This window comes from Pantherophis guttatus, chromosome 4 (genome assembly GCF_059756535.1).
Source record: "Pantherophis guttatus breed Tessera chromosome 4, ASM5975653v1, whole genome shotgun sequence".
NCBI classification, from domain to species: domain Eukaryota; kingdom Metazoa; phylum Chordata; class Lepidosauria; order Squamata; family Colubridae; genus Pantherophis; species Pantherophis guttatus.
Window position 1 is genome coordinate 115,713,950 of NC_142066.1, and position 18,182 is coordinate 115,732,131.

Genomic DNA, 18,182 nt, shown 5'->3' on the forward strand with positions numbered 1-18,182 from the left:
ATTCATGTATTAGACTCCCTTACTAGGAGATACGTTTAGTGATATATACAGTATTGCAATATTATTGCAATTATTTCTGTCTTTTTCTTTGAAGGCCTAAGACAGTGTAGTATATATGAAATTTCCCTCTAATTTTGTTCCCACACTAACTTCTGAAGAGAGTTGAACGGAGAAAGACTGGCTGGGCCAAAGTCACCAATTAAACTGCTCAAATATGATCTCCAAATCCTTACTTACTACAATGGCAGGAAAATCAAACTTAACCAAAGCTTGGAAATTGATTACAAATACTTGCTTTTTCTATAATTGCTGTTTAGTTTTAACTTGGAATTTTGACTTGTTTCTGTGCTCTATCCAAGGTTGTTATTAATCCCGGGGGGAAAACAAAATAGCTATAAAAGGAAGTAGCTCTTAGATAAAATGTTCTTGTTCGCTTTTGGTGTATCTTCCACCTTCCTTATTTTTCTAGCGATATCCTTTTCTCTGTTTAAAGAAACACAGAGATGTTGGAGAAGGACTGGATCATCTGTTAGAGGAGTAATAATTACAAAAGAAGGTGGAAAATACAAGAAAACAATCCAAAATAATCCTGTTTTGATTTAGGTGTAAGAAGAGTCAGAAAGAAACTGATAGATTTTTAGTATTCTGCTATTACAAGTTACAATAATAAAGTAGTATTCATGGAATTTTGTGCCTGTTTCCTAATCTGATTTACTTTGAAGGGCTAACTTCTATATTAAATTTTATTTCCTCTTCTAGAGTTCCTTCCTATAGCAGAAAAAACTATGTAGTTTGCTGCTAGTTTATAGGGGAAGGAAATGTCAAAGCATGTATGTTACTGCATTATTCTTGACAAAAAAACTTTATTAGTTTCAATTATGCAGAATATCATCTAAAGCATGGCTTTTGTTGCCTTCTTACCAATTAAAGTATCAGTATCTATTTTTAGGGATAAGTTTTCAGGTAATATGGGTTGTGTCAGCAATATTAGAGATCTACAGCTTTTATGGACCAGTGGATGATTATCTTGCCATGAACAGGATTATAAAATGGCTTTTATGAAGTGCACATGCTTGCTCACAAAATGTCTGCAATTGGGAAGATGGCCAATCAGAAAATTTAGTATATAAAAAAAAATAACTGTTTTATATAAAAGCAATTTGCTGATCATAAAAGGCAAGTTACTGGCATAGGAACAAGAAATCAAGGCAGACTCTAACCTTGAAATGTCACAAACAAATAAGCAAAATGCTTATTTCTTTGGAGGAGCATTAATAATGTTAAGGGGGAAAAAACACTAGCAAACTGTTCCAGTAGTTAAGCCATGAAACTAAGGTTGGTGAAAACATTTAGGTTCTTATTTCGTGATTCTAGGACTTTCTAGCTATTAAAGTAGTTTGGTTTTCATTCTTTTTTTTATTAAAAAAAAGTATATGGCAAATACATTTAGTGACTGTTGGTCTGAATCTGGGTATTTTATTAACTTTCCAAACTTCTAAACTTCATCGCCTTTCTGATGACATCACTATTACACAGGCACATCTGTGGCATTGAAAGGCTGCAAAATAATCAGAAAAAAGAATGAAGAAAGAAAAACTATAATCCTTAGTCACAGAATGGTTACTTTCTCTTGTCCCAGATACATATCCACTTTATAAAAATACAGATTCTGCAGCCAATAATCGTCCTACAAACACAGTTGGCTAAAATAATAACAAACTTAAAATGTTACTCTGCAGAACAAATAGTTCTCCATAAATCAGGGCTTAAGCCCCCCCCCTTTGTCTTAATCAGTGTTAAGGTCCCCACTCCAAAAGAAAGTGGAGTGAATCCACTTTTTATTTTTCAATTTTATTATTACTTGATGCTTTCATAATAATGCAATTTTTTTTAATTGCAGCTTTATTTTTCATCGGTAGAGGGTGTAATGTCAGTGAAAATCGCTGCCATCACTCCACCTAGTGATAGAAAATGCTCACAGATCTTTGGAAAAGAGCATTCTGAAACAAACTAAAATTGACTGGAGCAAAAAAACAAAGTAATAGGAGATTACTTTATAACACAAGAAAAGAGCAAAAGAAGCACTGAGGTTCATTTGGAGAAAACTAATGCACTTGGTAGACTTATTTGAGGGGGATTGGCTAAGATTGGGTACAGTCTGACATGTAACCGGATGGAAATAATTAACATAATAAGAGGAAAGACAAAAGATGTTAGCTTTGTTACCATTGATTTTTGTTTGTGTGTTACTTTAGTTTTCTCCTTGCCAATTTCTTGCCAGATTCAGATTTATTTCTATTTACTTCTTGACTGAAGATGCTGCACATCTCAGAAATGTCTATACTCCTAGATAAACGAAACAAATTTTGAAAACTTTTGTGTTGTATAAATTGCTCTATATATTGAATCACATTGATTAGACTAGCTTAAGTGTTGCACACTGGTAATTTGTAGATAATAATATTTGCAATTATGTAGGTTAATAAAGTTTTACTTTTCATCATAAAGTAAATATTTAGTCTCCCTTTATATTTAGCCTTGTTTAGCCTGATAGAATAATCACTTCAAAGAAAGAACAAAATTAGTAATATTCTTATGTCAAAAATTTAAAACAGGTTCCCTGTAATTGTCATGTTTATTTTTATCCTTCTCAGAACTTTTCCATTCAAAGCTCTTACAAATTACACACACACACAATTTTTATTCATATATGCACATACATACAAAACAAACACCCCAGATCCACTATATATGTCTGGTTTTGAATTTTTATTTCTACCTTATGTCGTGCAACATTATAATTAATATTGTACATAATATTGCATAAAAACAGAAACATCTGTACATAGAATGGAATCTGCTGCACTAGAAAGCATGCATTCTACAATCCCTTTTCAGGATTTGACAGACTCTTCTTACAATCTCCCTAAATTATCAAGTGAACATCATCTTTCCCTCTAGGGGTTTTTTGTTGAAAATTGCCAGTATCAGGGCATACTTCTAAGTTACTTTCTGTGTTTAGAGCTGCTGTTTAAATCTTGAATTGGGTCCCAAAAAGATCTAATTCAATCAAAGTATTGTCATATAATACCTTTTACTAATTTTGCATTATTGCCAGAACAATAGACCCACAACTTTACAGACTTAAATTGATTTTTTCTGAGGAGTTTATTTATATTACTGTGCATTACAAGATTAACATTTTGATAACATTTATGTTCTTTTGCCATGTACATAGCATACATAGCAATTACTCTTGTCAGACGTTCCAGCAGAAGAAATTATCTTCACAGAATTTATTACTTTTCAAAACAAAACAGAAATAAAATGCCTAAGGTTAAGAACATTTTTATTTAGGAAGGACTATGCTTTTGCTTTTTATTATGCATTGCTTACACTGCTTTCTTTCCTTGTATTGAATGCTAAGCATACTGTGAAGTAAAAATAGGAAGCATAGAAGTAGTTGAAGCCTGGTATCAAAATATTAGGAGGAAAAATTGCCTAAAGATTCATAAGGTAAATTAGCTAAAGGTGCTCAGGTTACAGATTTTAACATGTAAATTTCAGTTCTGGTTAGTCACCTTTATGGTCTGATTTTAGGCTGAGTTTATTTTTCAAAAAAGCAGTGCTTTTCTCCATTACTGTAAACTTCTCAGGTTAAAAAAAAGTCTGTGTAACTTTTGTTTTGTTTTGTTTTGTTTTACGTTCTTGGTTTTGACTTTATTTCAGTGTCTAAATTGGAATTCAGTGAATTTATATTTCAGTTCCATACCATATCATAATTAAAATTCATACAATATTGGAAAATAGATGAAGTTACATTTTAGACCAATTACTGTGCGTTAACACAAAGTAAGTTATTGAACTAGTACTTAAAAGAAATTATACATATGGTATATTAGTATATTTTAGGCACCACTTCCTTTTTCCTTTTAAGAATATTTCTAAACATACACATTAGTGGTTTGTTTTTTGATTCATACATGCAACAACTGAGAATGAAGCTATGTCACCATATTTTCTCAGTGTGTGTCTAGTTTATTATCTTTTCCTAATAATATTTAGCAGTTCGTTTCTTAATAAAATGGAAATTTTATTAAAATGGAAACAGCATTTCCTGTTTTGGATATGATCTATCTGTTTTACCATATAAAATAAAGTTTACTAACATCATTCATAAAGAGGCGAGGTGGTGCAGTGGTTAGAGTGCAGTACTGCAGCTACTTCAGCTGACTGCTAGTTCAGCAGATCAACGGATCAAATCTCACTGGCTCAAGGTTGACTCAGCCTTCCATCCTTCTGAGGTGGGTAAAATGAGGACCTAGATTGTTGGGGGCAATATGCTATTTAGTATACTGTCTTTGGTGTAAGCCGCCCAGAATCCTTGGAGAGTGGGCGGCATAGAAATACAAATAATAAATAAATAAATATTTGTCTTATTTTTAAAAGACAATGTTTTGAAAAGGTAGGATCTTTTTTTAAAATATCATTTTGGGCTGAATTAGAATGCATTGCATTTGGTTGATGTAGCATATTTCAGAGTTCAGATTTTCTTTCATGAGGTGTGTTTGATTTTGCTCATCTTTGAGTGAGCTTTGCTTATCTACATACCTTACTGCCTATTAATTATGAATAGTAAAATAGTTTATTTTACCCACTACATATAAGAATATATCCATATACAGTAGGATATATGTAATATAATTACAGATGGGGGAATAATTTGGCTTCTTTTTCATATGCTATGTTGAATAATGTTCCTGGGTGGGGGAAAGTTTTTCTATTTTTACTATAATTCTCTATAAAACCTAAACTTAATATGTGGTGGGATTTATCAGTCCAACAACTTATTCATGTTTCAAGCCTTGTGTGTAAAACATTCATATTACAATTCAGGGCTTATATAATTAGCTATATAGTATAATTTCATTCTTGGATGTTCTAGATCAGGGGTCACCAACCTTTCGGACCACAGGGACCACTAAATTCATAATTTTAAATCCCCCAGACTACTAATACAAATCCAGCGCGCCGCTTGCAGAAGCGCCTGGACTCCCAGTGATGGGATGGGGTCCTTCAGGCACTTAGTTTGGCCGCCTGTTTCTGCAACCTTAAACACTCAAAGAACCATTTGGACCTGTTTCCCACAGAAAAAAATCACCAGAATCTCTCATCTCTCTCTCCCCCCCCTCTCTTTGTCTCTCTTTCTCATCTCTCTATCCCCCTCTCTCATCTCTCTCTCTCATGTCTCTCCCCCCTCTTTCTCTATCTCCCTCCTCTCTCTTTGTCTCTCTTTCTCTCATCTCTCCCCCTATCTCATCTCTCTCTCTCTCTCATTCTGATTCTCTGGTGCTGTCTGGGTCTCGCAGGTGCTTTTTCGGACTTTGTTGTTGCTCGATGCATCTCGGCCGCTCAGGGAAACGCCAGACCTGCTCTCTACCCCAAGACACTTGCTCTACCTGGCTGCAGCCGATGCTCCATGTTGTAATGGGCTCCAGAAGCAGGAAGGGATGTCATCTCCCCTATTGTGAAGCGCACTAAATTTAACTGCGCTGCAATAGCTGTGGGCAGGCCATGGAGACACCAACAGCAGCAGGGGAGAGAAACGGCGAGGCCAGGCCAGTGTCTCAGGAAGTTGCGTGTCTCCCTGAGAGACCGAGCTGCACGGAGCACCAACAAGAGCCGGAAGAAACACCTGTGAGATCCAGCAACAGATGAAGCTTCGCTCCCGGTCTGGAATATGGAGTGATCTCCATCCCCCGCCCTTCCCTTCTCTGGCCAGGCAAGGAGTGACTGGGAGGGGAGGGCGACGGGCGGGACCAGCCAGTGGTGGGCTCAACTGACAGGAAGCCACAGCAGGGGGTCAAAAGACCATTGCCGACACCCGTTGCTAGGATTCACCTGTGCCGCCACCCCCGCTTACACCATTACCTCGTTCCGGCCAGTAAGGGGTGCTCCTTGCACATTGCACCACCTCCAAAGTTACAAGTTGCATGTACCTCCCTCTATGGCAGAGATTTCCAGTCCCACCATGAGCTGCCCGGCTGGTCCCATATTCCAGCGCTCTAGTCAAGGACTGGCCATTAGTCATCCTGGAGCAGCTTCTCCATCTGGGTGCACCACGGACCACCAAAATTTTCTCGCAGACCACTGGATGGTGACCTCTGTTCTAGATAGCTTCTTCCTACAGACTACTTGAAATGATTCAAATTCCATAAGAGAATAGCTTATCTAACAAAATGTGTTTTGTGTTTGATTTAAAAGAAAATAATGCTTTTTGAATATTATGTAATCCATCATCCCATTGTTTGGTCATCCTAATAAACAAATTCCTCAATTCTCTCAACTATTTTGCCAGTAAGAATAAATTATTTAAATAAGGAGCATAAAATGAATCTTGTAGAAAAAATTCCACAAGATAATGTTTGGAAAAGGGTAGGAAGATCACATACTGAAATTGTTTGGACTGAATGCATTGGTAAATAAATATACTAACTGTATTAACTGCATATTTATTTTGTGTTCGCAAACATTTAATAAATTTATTGATGGCTGATGATCATAGTGAGTATATGCCATCTTCAGTACTTCATTTGAAGTACTGTCCAGGAAACAAAGGCAACCTGTAGTAGTTTAAATGCTTTCTGGTGCTAACAAGAACAACCTCCCTAATGTCTTCTGATACATAGCATTTTGCCCACAATGGTAGTCATTTTATGAACGACAAGCACCTCCTTCTCATAGTAAAAAGTGAAAAAATTCAAAATACCCTGTCAAAATTCCAAAGTGCCCATCTGCTCAGAATAATTGCCTATTTTTGTTTAAAGGAAAGAGTAACTCAATAAAATAAGTAATTGTAAGTAGAATAAATGATATCAGATTGTTCAGTACTGTTAAGTTAGCTGTATTAAAAAAGAAGTATACCAGAAAAAAATGTGGTTATGCAACAGAAAATGTGAAAATGCAAACTAGACAGAGAGCAGCCCACTTTAAATGTTCTATTGACATAAACACAGCTGTAACTGTGTATAGAGAAACAGAGTGCTATTATTCTTGCCTAGCTTATCAAAGTGTTGAGGAAAAGGTTAGAAGAAAAAAACCTATTCTAAGTAAGCAAGGCCCCTTTACGATTAAAAACAATATTGCACAACAAGTATCTTTTAGAAATTTTTCCCAAGCATGAGGATAGACTGACAGAACAGCCTTCCTCAGTGAGATGTCTTCCACCATAACTAGATGTTCTACGTAGTAAAGTCTAAAACATCTGAAGGGGCTAATTTGGAGAAAGGCTGCCATAGTGTATGAACTTATTCCTTTCCCCTGTACAATATTCCCATTAAAAATTATACCTGGTAAGAATTTTTTTGGGATCCTTAAAAGGGGGGCTCAAGCATTGTCTATATTCTGCAATTTGAAAGAACAATTGGAGTGCTAAAATGGGGGCAAGTGAAAAAGAAAAAAAATGATTTAACTTTGTAGTGACCATTGTCATAATCACTAATGACAAGGGGGAAAATGTGCAGGAGTTTTCCAGAAGCAGAGAATGAACACTTTTCAAGCAGCCCCAAAATGTCTCATTTTTTAATTATTAAAAACAAAAAGCATTGTTTGTGATGTATCTGCCAGTTTAAATATACTATTCAGGCAATATTTAAAATACCACTTTACCGTAAACAATATGCTGGGAACTGTTTCATTAGAAAAAAATAACAAAATTAAGTTATAGATAATATAGCATTGCAGCTAAATTACTTAGAGAAAAACAACTAGTTCATAGATTTGTGGTTTTTATTAGTGTACAGAAAAATCACAGACTTTTCATGCATTATGAAAATGAAAGAGAGATTAAGATCTTGCCAAGAATGGAAATTTCTAGAATTAGAGGAAATAACTGCTTGCTTTTTCTGGATAATAATTCTGTATAATACTAGGAGATCATGAAATTGAAATAAAACAACAAGAATTATTACTACCATAACAGAAAATATCTGCTTTGTAATCTTCATTGCAAAGATCTTTGTAGAGAACTGTGCACGATGGCACCATCTAAAACAGGATTATGTGTGGCAGAGAGTGTTTCATATTCAAAGTTTTATATAATAATATTTATCTTTATATTAAATGTTTATTATTTATTCATATTTTTGGTGTGATATACAACCATGCTTTTTCAGTATGGTTTCCCAAAATCTTGGGAAATTCCCGAATTTGGGAATTTTGGGAATTTCCCAAATTCCCAGAATGTATATATTGCCCGCTCCCCCAGTTTTGCAAGATATTTTAAATTTTCAAGGGAAATATAGCCAGACTAGACCTCTGTCAGATACTGCTTAAACTACTACTCAAATTAGTTCACAGGTACAGTTAGGGATACTGTGAAAATATTTTTGAGATATCAAAGGCAGAGTGCACCAAGAAAGTTTGGCAATCTGATAAATCTAATTTATCAGCTCTTTTTACTGCTTATGATGTATACTATAGTATCCCACTTTATTTTACTTAGGCAGCTATAAGTGGCAAGATTTGATCATCATATACTTAGATTGTTTAATCTAAGTATATTAACTATATAAAAACAATGCTACATCGGTATTTATATTAATTACATTATGCAGATCATTATGTATATTAATTATTAAATCATTCTGTTTTTATTAATTATCCAAAACTTTCAATCTTACATGAGAAAACTCAAGTTATGCTTGTTAAACTTATTATATTTCATATAATATAATACAGTTTTCTGACTTGATGCTCTCTAGTTGTGTAGGAATCAGGGTGGATAAAAATATAATGATTTTTTTAAAAAAAATCAAAAAAATCGGATTTTTTTGATTTTTATCGAATTTATTTTAATAAAAAACTTTTAGGGTAAAAATCTGTTGTAAGATAGTTTTCTATTTAAGATACATAAATAATTTAGTTTATTCAGCATGAAATGGAGCTTAGTTATGTAGCATGAGGCTGTATATTCTGCAACAGTGGGACTATCAGTGAGTCAACAGTGGGTCAAAGGAGTAGCAGAGATGACAGTTGCTCTTTAAAAATTATGATTTAAATCGAGTTGATTTATATCAAGCCTTTTTACTAGTGATTTAAATCATGATTTAAATTGTGATTTAAATCAACTCGATTTAAATCAAATCCACCCTGGTAGGAATCATTCCCCAGGACTTTAGATCCTGGCACATCTGGAAAAAAATAATGCATCATATTTTCTGGTCCTACAGAATTCAACTCTTTCAGCTATTTCAACTCTTATATTTTTGTATAGAAACTGAGATCTTGGCACTCTTCAACACGCCAACAACCTTGCAGACATCCAGCCAATACTACACTGTAACTGTACCAGTAAGAATCATCAATGATGGAAAAAGCATTTGTGCCTTAGAAGCCAATTGGCTTGAGCATATGACAGATCACTTCCGGAAAGGGAGTACATTGGTACATGGTATCTTCAATCCTGGAATGATAAATGGTAAGAAATTATTCTTCTATGTTACTCGCCTTAATTTCCTTAAATGAGTTTCAGTCCCTGACTCTTAACTGTACCTTGCTTTCTGGCTTCAGTTTCAGTTTCAGTCTTTTTAATAGAAATTAATTAGAAATTTATTAGACATTATTAACGTCTTTTTTTAAAAAAAACCTGCGCTTATTGTCCTTTGAAATTACATGCTATTCTGAGTGTGAATTGCAGGCAAGCAAGAACAATCTTTGAAGCAGCAGCACCTTTATAAAGTGCTCATTTAAATTTCTGTAAAATGTGCTGTTTTGTGGAACAATGCTCAGATGGGAGTGGATCTATTTAAAATTTAATAAAAAGCAAGCCATGTAAAAGTTTCAATTCAAAGCCTGTGAGGTGTGTCTGAGAGAAAATGGACTGATTTAAAATCAGAAGGCATCTACATTGACTTTAGTGGAGGTTACATATAAAGAACTGGGCATTCCTATTTATTAATGATAAATTACTATGCAAGATAGGCAGATAACCATAACCATAACAGGTACAAATACAGTGTATCAATCAATTGGAATAAATATTTACAGGTCATTCATAGTTCAAATTTATCTTTCTCTTGTGCTGATCATATTCAGAAGAATGATTTTCATGCCTATCCATCAGTGAATGTAGTTAAAAGAAAACAGAAAAGTTTAATCAGTGAACCTGTTTATTTTCAAAAGGCCACAATCTGAATGGAGGGCAATTTCATCCAGTAACCAATAGCACACATTGTCTATTTCAGATTAAAGAACAGCAGAAAAACCACTGGTGCAAATCAGAAAACATAACTTTGGAAGTATTGCACAAAAGCATGCTTACCGGCTGCTTCTGAGCCAGAATTGGGGTGAGCTAAGGGTGGCGTTGTACCATTCAGGCCCTTTCAGGTGACTGACTGATTGACTAAATAATAAACGAACAAACACATATTGAAACTTTTTTTTTCTTCCATTCAGTCATGACTAATTCTTGGAGACTGCATGGACAGTAACTGCAGTTTTCATGGCAGGGTTTTTCAGAGGTGGTTTGTCATTGCCTCCTTCCTAGAATTGAGAGAAAGTAATTGGCCCTAGGCACACAGCTGTCTTTATGCCCAAGGGGAAACTAGAATGTACGGTTTTCTGGTTTCTAGCCTGATGCTTTAACTATGACACCAAACTGGCTTTGCTAAGCATTGCTTGCCTACAATTAGCAAGTTGTGTAGAAGATTTTGTCACCTGTACTAGTACAAAATTTCTGTTGCTAAGCAAAACAGTTGTTAAGTGAATTTTGGCCCATTTTATGACTTTTCTTGCCATATGGATGGCATGGCCGTGCCATGCCATGCGATATAAATATCATCCAAAATTATTAGTAGCTCAGAACATCCATATATTTTGCAACTGGTTGCATGACAGGTCTTGAATGAATATTGAATGAATATTGAATATTATTGAATTGAATATTGAATATTGAATTAATATTGAATATTGAATATTATTAAACCAACTCCTTAGTTAATACCAAAAAGCTGATACATAATCAAGTTAAAAGTAACTTTAGGATTTAATTTCCCATTAGCTTTGCGCAAACAATTTTCTGAAAACCTGCCATATTTTTAAGAAAAAGGGTACAAATATATCATATGTAAATAAAAGTCCATTTTTAGAAGCATAGTTTAGAATAAAATGCCCCTGTGCTGTAGCAAGGGATTTTTTTTTCATAATATGTGATACTCTCTTTTCTGAAGAATAAAGCTTCTTCCTTCATAACAGCTGTTTTTGATCCCATGTGATGACTGCAAACCACAAAATCTTAATTCTGCAATTGCTCACTCGTCTCACTATTATTACATACTCTGGTAGAGGTTAGCACTGTTTTTGTCTTTTCTTCATTCTGAGTATAGAAATCTTGGCTTATATAATATTGAAGATTGTATTTAATTAGTCTCATAGTTACTCCTTCCTACAAATTAATTTTGTCTGCTCTTAATTATATACATCTCAAGCATGCATATTATATTTTATCATTCATAAATAACTGCAAGCAATTTTAGGGTACGGCTGTAAAATTGCCCAATGTTTTTTCAAGGGACTGCCTTAGATATAAAATGAGGTGGGGGGTGGGAGGGGGTTGGTGAGATGTCAGCAGTCCATTCATAAAAAGTTCCCTTAGTTTTAGATCTTCACCCAGTAATGGGGAGGAATTAAGGAGATTTGGGGTGATTGAGAAACTACAAGATAATAACTCTTTTATTCTTGCTATAATATAGTGCTTGTTGATGCTATTATGAGAAGTGAACAGTTTGTTTGAGAATTTGGCTGGAGATCTAAAGATACTTAATATTCTTGCCTTTCTGCTCTTAAAAATAAAATTGTTTATTTAAGAATTATCTTCTTGTACTTCCCTTAAAGAGTTCAAGGCAGCGTACATGGAGATTTTAGGCAGATTCCTTTTGAATTACTGATTAAATGCAGATGCATTTAGCTTTAGCAGGCCTCTGGGTTTTTTTTATTATTATTAAATTATTTTACCTAGTGCTAATGTTAATGAAGATGGGACCAGTATTGCCATCCTATAATTGCAAGGGAGACTCTGCCACAGAAAACAACAGAAAGAAAAGTCCTTTTTGTTATCTTAAAATAGATCTATTTTAGCACCTAATTTCAGGATCTAGCATTATAGTCCCTAGCATGGCACTGAGATAGGCTGGAGTCCCTTGGTGGCTATCAATGTTCTTGCCCTGACTTCTACTTTTAAAAAAATATCCATAAAAACATTGGAAATATGGCATGCTGCAAAGTTTCATTAACTTTCTTAGAAAATAACAATGGCCTGTTTGTTATCTGAAATAATGCCCTCCTGGCAGAGAAAGAAGTAATCAGCATGCATCATGAAGAGGGATAAGGTTAGAAGAGTTGACGTGTAACATTGTGATACTTACTCAAATTAGTTGGGAATTTCTGATCTAGTGCTCACTGTATTCTATGCATGAATCATTACTCTTTCAGTATGAGTAATTACTATATATATATTCCTTATTTTCTGTGCCCTTTGGCACATTTAAAAGCCCATCTGTATTTATCTGAAACAATTTTCTCCTATTCCTGTTAGTTCATTTTTGTTCAATTTTAGAATAAAAGACTTCAGGATGCAAGTTTGACCCCAACATTGATAGGTAAATTAAACTGAAAAATAATGCCTAATGCAAAACTTTACGGTAGGCTTCAATAACTAAAATGGATTTGATTTGAGCCTCAATTCCACTGATCCTAATCTAGCATGCACCTTTCATTATATATAAATTATGTATATTTTTATTATCAGCATTATTGAAATGTCAGTATTTGTATGATAGTTGTGTTGTGTTGCCTGCAGAAAAAAAACAGTACACATTCAGAAATGGAGGCAAATCAAAACATAGAGGGGGGAGCTTTTCATTAAAATCAATTGGTACCAGTTTGAAAATAGTTTGGTACTGGATGAAATTTTGAGCTATCATTGTGGGAATCATTATTTGTGGATTTAAAATTTTCAGGAATGGAAAGCATTTCTAGCATTTTCCTCAATATCCTCCAATATCTTTAGTTGACTACATCCAATGTGGAAACAAGGGCCAACTAATCGACTAAGTTGTAATTTTTAAAAACTATCAAGGGTGGAATTAAATGAAACATGTTAACACAACACAAATACTTTATAGCCATATAATATTATTTATAGTATTTACAGTCTGTCTTGCCTCCGGAAGCTCTTGAGTGCATTCATGGGAGCCTTTTCTTATTTAAATCACCAGAGCATCACCCTTGTTGAATCAGCTTGGATGAATAAAGAATAACAGACTCAAGGATACCAGTAAGCTCCATGGTTAAGTGGGGATTGAATAAATGTCCCACTGATATCAATGGAGCACCTTTAAAGATGCTTATTTTGTGAATCAAATGAAAGCAGTTTCTAGAATATTTCCTGTTGTGTTACAGCCATAAATGCCATCACCAATTAAAATATGCAGTGAAAATTCTTGTTGAAATTTTATTGAGGGAGAGATTTTTTTAAAATAATATCCTTTAGAAAGGGAATTTTAAAGGGCACTTAAGTGAATGCTTTCCTTGGGGTTGGGGTCGAGCTTTTTTTTTTTCTTTTTTTTTTTTCAAAATGTACATTGTTAACTAACTTGTTTGAAGACAGATGGTCTTTTTTTAAAAATTTATTTGCACACACATGCACAAATGCATAGTACAGTTTCAAAAGTATGAATCATTAGAAATGATGTATGCCAAGTTAAGTTGGTTTTTAATTGGATTTCTAGATCATTATCAATTATTGCTTAACATCTTAAATGGTGCATATGAAAAGCATTATCTTATTGTTTAAACAAATGGAATAGTGCATTTACAAGACTCTGGAGAGTTTTCCAAAGAATACGAATTAAAGTTCCTTCAGAAAGAGTATTTTCAGAAAGAGCTTAATAGTTCACTTTGTACACAAGCAAAATAAATTTAAATTTGTATGATGAGTGTAAGGATTGGAATTCACTTGTACAGATCAGCTTGCTTCTATGCAAGACTTCTAATTGTAGTTCTATGATAAACTAATACATTGCAGAGATTAAGATTATTTTCTGAGGAAAGTTAGGTTTAATTTTCAGTCCAAACAAAATCACGTTGTTCTTGAATAAGAACACTCTTTGCTTTCAGAATTGCATTCAGATTGAAAAACCAGCAATAACATTGTAATAATAATAAGATGCCAATTCCATTCTAAAGGATATTTAACAAATTTACTATTAAGTAAAGCCATCATCAAATGAAATGAGTAATAAATATGAATATTGAACTCAAGTAATTCATATTTACTGAGAAATGGAAAATTTGACTCATTGTAAAATTCTTACACAACACATACATATACACATACATATAGATATATATCATATAGGATGTTCTACATATAACAAATGCACAGACACTGTAAAGCATAACAACTATTTGTGTTCTTGTTACTTATCAGGTTGTGGCAGAAAAGTCATTAAGCTTTGATATTCACAAATCATAATCAGGGAAAGAAACCCCCTGATAAAAAGCGGCTATAGCAGTGGTTCTACATCCATAAAAGGCAGATTTGCAGGACAAACACCTATATTATACATGGCCCAGTGAGTTTTATAGTAATAACTATAATGCAAAGGTTAAGCTTTGTATGGAGCATTTAATAGTTCAAAAGAAACAGAGAACACAAGGACACATTGCTCCCCAGTAGTATGATTGTCATCATAGCAGAAGATTTTTTTTTTTCCATAGCTGCCTTGTAAATCATGTGCAGGAACATTAAACTGACATTTTGCCCAGCAGAACAGCATCAAATATTTATATACCCAAGTGAAAATAGTCTTTTGAGCTCAGTGAGGGAGCATCCCCCTATTAATAAAAAATTCAGTGATAATGGAATCTTCTCTTTTAAAGGGAGGGAGTAACCTTTTACATGAGCTGATTGAAGGTAACGAAAAATAATTATTATGGCAGAGCTTGAACTGAAGAGACTTAGTATTTAGTTTAATGGGTATATGATATGGTGATTAGAACAAATGAGACATCGCTTGGCCATCTAACATTAAGCTTTAACTAAGTAAATAGAATATGTTGAGATATAAAGATTTAATCGCACACAAATGGGGCAAGTAAAACAAGTTAACTACTCAGGGAGTTAGTGAAAACAAGGTTTAAATAGATGGTCTTAAAATAAAACCTACATCAGAAATTCAATTCTTGATGACTTTTCATAATTGCATTGCCAACGCACTGTGCAATTTGCTACTAAAAATAGTGGAAATATTTGTTTGGCAAACAGAATTGCCATTGTAGAGCTCTAAGTATATGGAGCCTGGCAATGGCGGTATTCAGCCGGTTCAGACTGGTTTGGGCGAACCAGTAGTGGTGACCGGCGGATGGACTTGGCCACCGCCCTGGCGCCATGCCGTCTATTTAGCCACATTTTCTAAACCATGCATGCAAGCTGCACATGCAAGCAATGTGCATGCGCAAGACTGCATGCATGCACAGAAGGCACGCAAGGACACATTTTTGTTGCGTGGTGAACTGTTAGTAGTATTATGTGAAACCACCTCTGGTTTACTCTGATGGGAGTAAAAAAAAATGTCTTAGTTATTTGCTAGCTTGCACTTGACACATCTCAGTAGGTATCTTCTTCAGTAATATAAATTGATCCTGGGCAATCAGGATAGATAATCTACAGCCATGTTCTCTTTCTCTGGTACATGTTCAATGATGAGTGATATGGTTTCTATCAGTGACTGTTGAGTTAATATTGTCTTAGTTTAATGCATGAAATATAGCAACTCAAAGCCTGATGATGATTAGTGAAAAGTTTAAATAACCTCCCTATTAAATAATAATGTAGATATATAAATCCCATTAGATAGCTAGACACTCCTGTTCTATAGTAGAGTAGCTTGTTTCTCAAGATAATAGTTTCCTTTTGTTCCTCAAGCCAATCCATTCTTTCACCCAAGTAAGTATCGAAGCTGGGTAATACAATTCCCAATCTGGTAGCCCAAAACTATCTCTATTTTTAGAATCTTGCAACATTTTCAAACTTATCCTTGTTTTTTTCCCCTTACCAAATATATTTTAATATAGTTTTATTTAATTTTTCAAAATATTTTTTCCAATTTATTGGTATTGGTTGAAATAAATATAGTAATCTTGGTAAGATGTTCATTTTTATATGGCTACTCTTCCCATCAGTGATAATTGTAGATTTTTCCACTTCTCCAAATCCATTTTAATTTGTTGTGCAATTTATAATAATTATCTTCTTTAATCATTACACACCTTGCCTGTAGTTGAATTCCTAAATATTTAACTTTCTTGACTATCTGTATACCTCGTTTTAACTTTTTGGTTTTTTTCTTTGTTTATTTTCAGTCCTGCAACTTCAATTTCATATTCTTCTATTTTCCTAATTAGTTTAAGTCCATTTTCTTGTTGGTCTTCCAAGATAAAGACCAAATCATCTGCGAATGCTTGTAATTTATATTGTTCCTTTTGTATTTCCATACCTTTAATTTCTGTATCTTGTCTAATATTTCTATTTAACACTTCCAATGTCAATATAAATAGTAAAAGAGATAGTGGACATCCTTGTCTTGTGCCTTTTTTTATATTAAAATTCTCCGTCGTATCTCCTATTGACCTTGGAGGGACATGATCTTGAATTAGGTTGGCATGCTTTTTTATGGTATGGAAAAAACAAAATACATAGATATTTCCAAAGATACTATGTTAGGAATGCATTATTTTTAGTATGGGAGAAAATGAAAGAATAACATTATTTGAAAATACCGGTCTGGCTCTTCATAATGGGGGCACTGATTTATCCAAATGTTATTGATATAGAGAAGGTTACTAGATATAAAGATATTTTAAATGAAAAGGGGGAACTTAAAACTAAACAGGAACTGAGTGATCAAGGGATTGAGATAACATGGTTGTCATATGTGCAGATACAATCTAGATACGAAAAGGATGTTAAAATGTATGGTTTAAATAAAGAATTAACAGAATTAGATCAGATATTAACAAGGACAGATGAAAAATTAATAAAGAAAATATATAGCTATTTGTTAAGTATTAAGATGGAAGAGGAGAAAGTAAAAGAGACAATGATAGTATGGGCTAAAAATTTTGGCTATTTGATTTAGATAAATGGCAGAAATTATGGGATAGAAATTATAAAACAATGTCTACTGCATACAAAGAAAATCTTTGTAAAATGTTTTATAGATGGCATTTTCGCCCTCAAGATTAGCAAAGATGTTTTAAGGATAAATCTGCAAAATGTTGGAAATGTCACCAGATACCTGATTCACACTATCATATGTGGTAGATATGTCAAAAAATGAAAAAATATTGGACAAAAATACATACATGGCTGGAAAAAATGATAAAACAACATAGGGATTTGAAACCAGAGCTATTTTTGTTGGGCATTTTACCAGATTTTACAAAGGGAATGTATATCTGATTTTACATGTATTGACTGCAACAAGAATAGTATTTGCACAATAATGGAAAAGTGAAGAGATCCCAACAAACAAATATTAGAATGTGCAGAAATGGATAAGCTAACACTTACAATTAAGGAAAAGAAAGAAACTGAATTATTTTTTGACTTGGGACTTATTTTATCAATGGCTAGCTGACAAAAACAGGAACTAGAAACAGGGAAATTTATTTATTTATTTGTTTGTTTATTTTATTTCTATACCACCTTCTCCCAAAGGACTCAGGGCGGTGTACAGCCTGATTAAAAGCACAAAGACAGACAAAATTTAAAAATAATTAAAATTATTAAATGATAGGCTCAATTATAAAACCCCCAAATTTAAAATCCCATTTTTAAAAACCAATTAAAATCTTTACCTTGATAGCCCAGCCTGGTGGAACAACAAGGTTTTGAGGGCACAGCGAAATACACGGAGATCAGAGATTTTACGAATTTCTGGGGGCAGTTCATTCCAAAGGGCAGGGGCTCCCACAGAGAAGGCCCTCCCCCTGGGTGTCGCCAGCCAACATAATTTGGCCGATGGCACCCTGAGGAGACCCTCTCTGTGGGAGCGGACTGGCCGGTGGGAGGCTACTGGTGGCAGAAAACGGTCTCGAACGTATCCAGGTCCAATGCTATG

General features: G+C 34.1%; 1 protein-coding gene across 2 annotated transcripts in view; it reads left to right on the forward strand.

Annotated features, from left to right (window-relative positions):
* RFTN1 (raftlin, lipid raft linker 1) overlaps window positions 1-18,182 on the forward strand; it is a 156,063-nt gene that overhangs the window by 107,440 nt on the left and 30,441 nt on the right. For both annotated transcript variants that reach the window (XM_087892593.1, XM_034402668.3), the window contains one exon: window positions 9,275-9,478. In XM_087892593.1, coding sequence (XP_087748719.1) covers window positions 9,275-9,478 — 204 coding nt within the window. The remainder of the gene's footprint in view (window positions 1-9,274; window positions 9,479-18,182) is intronic.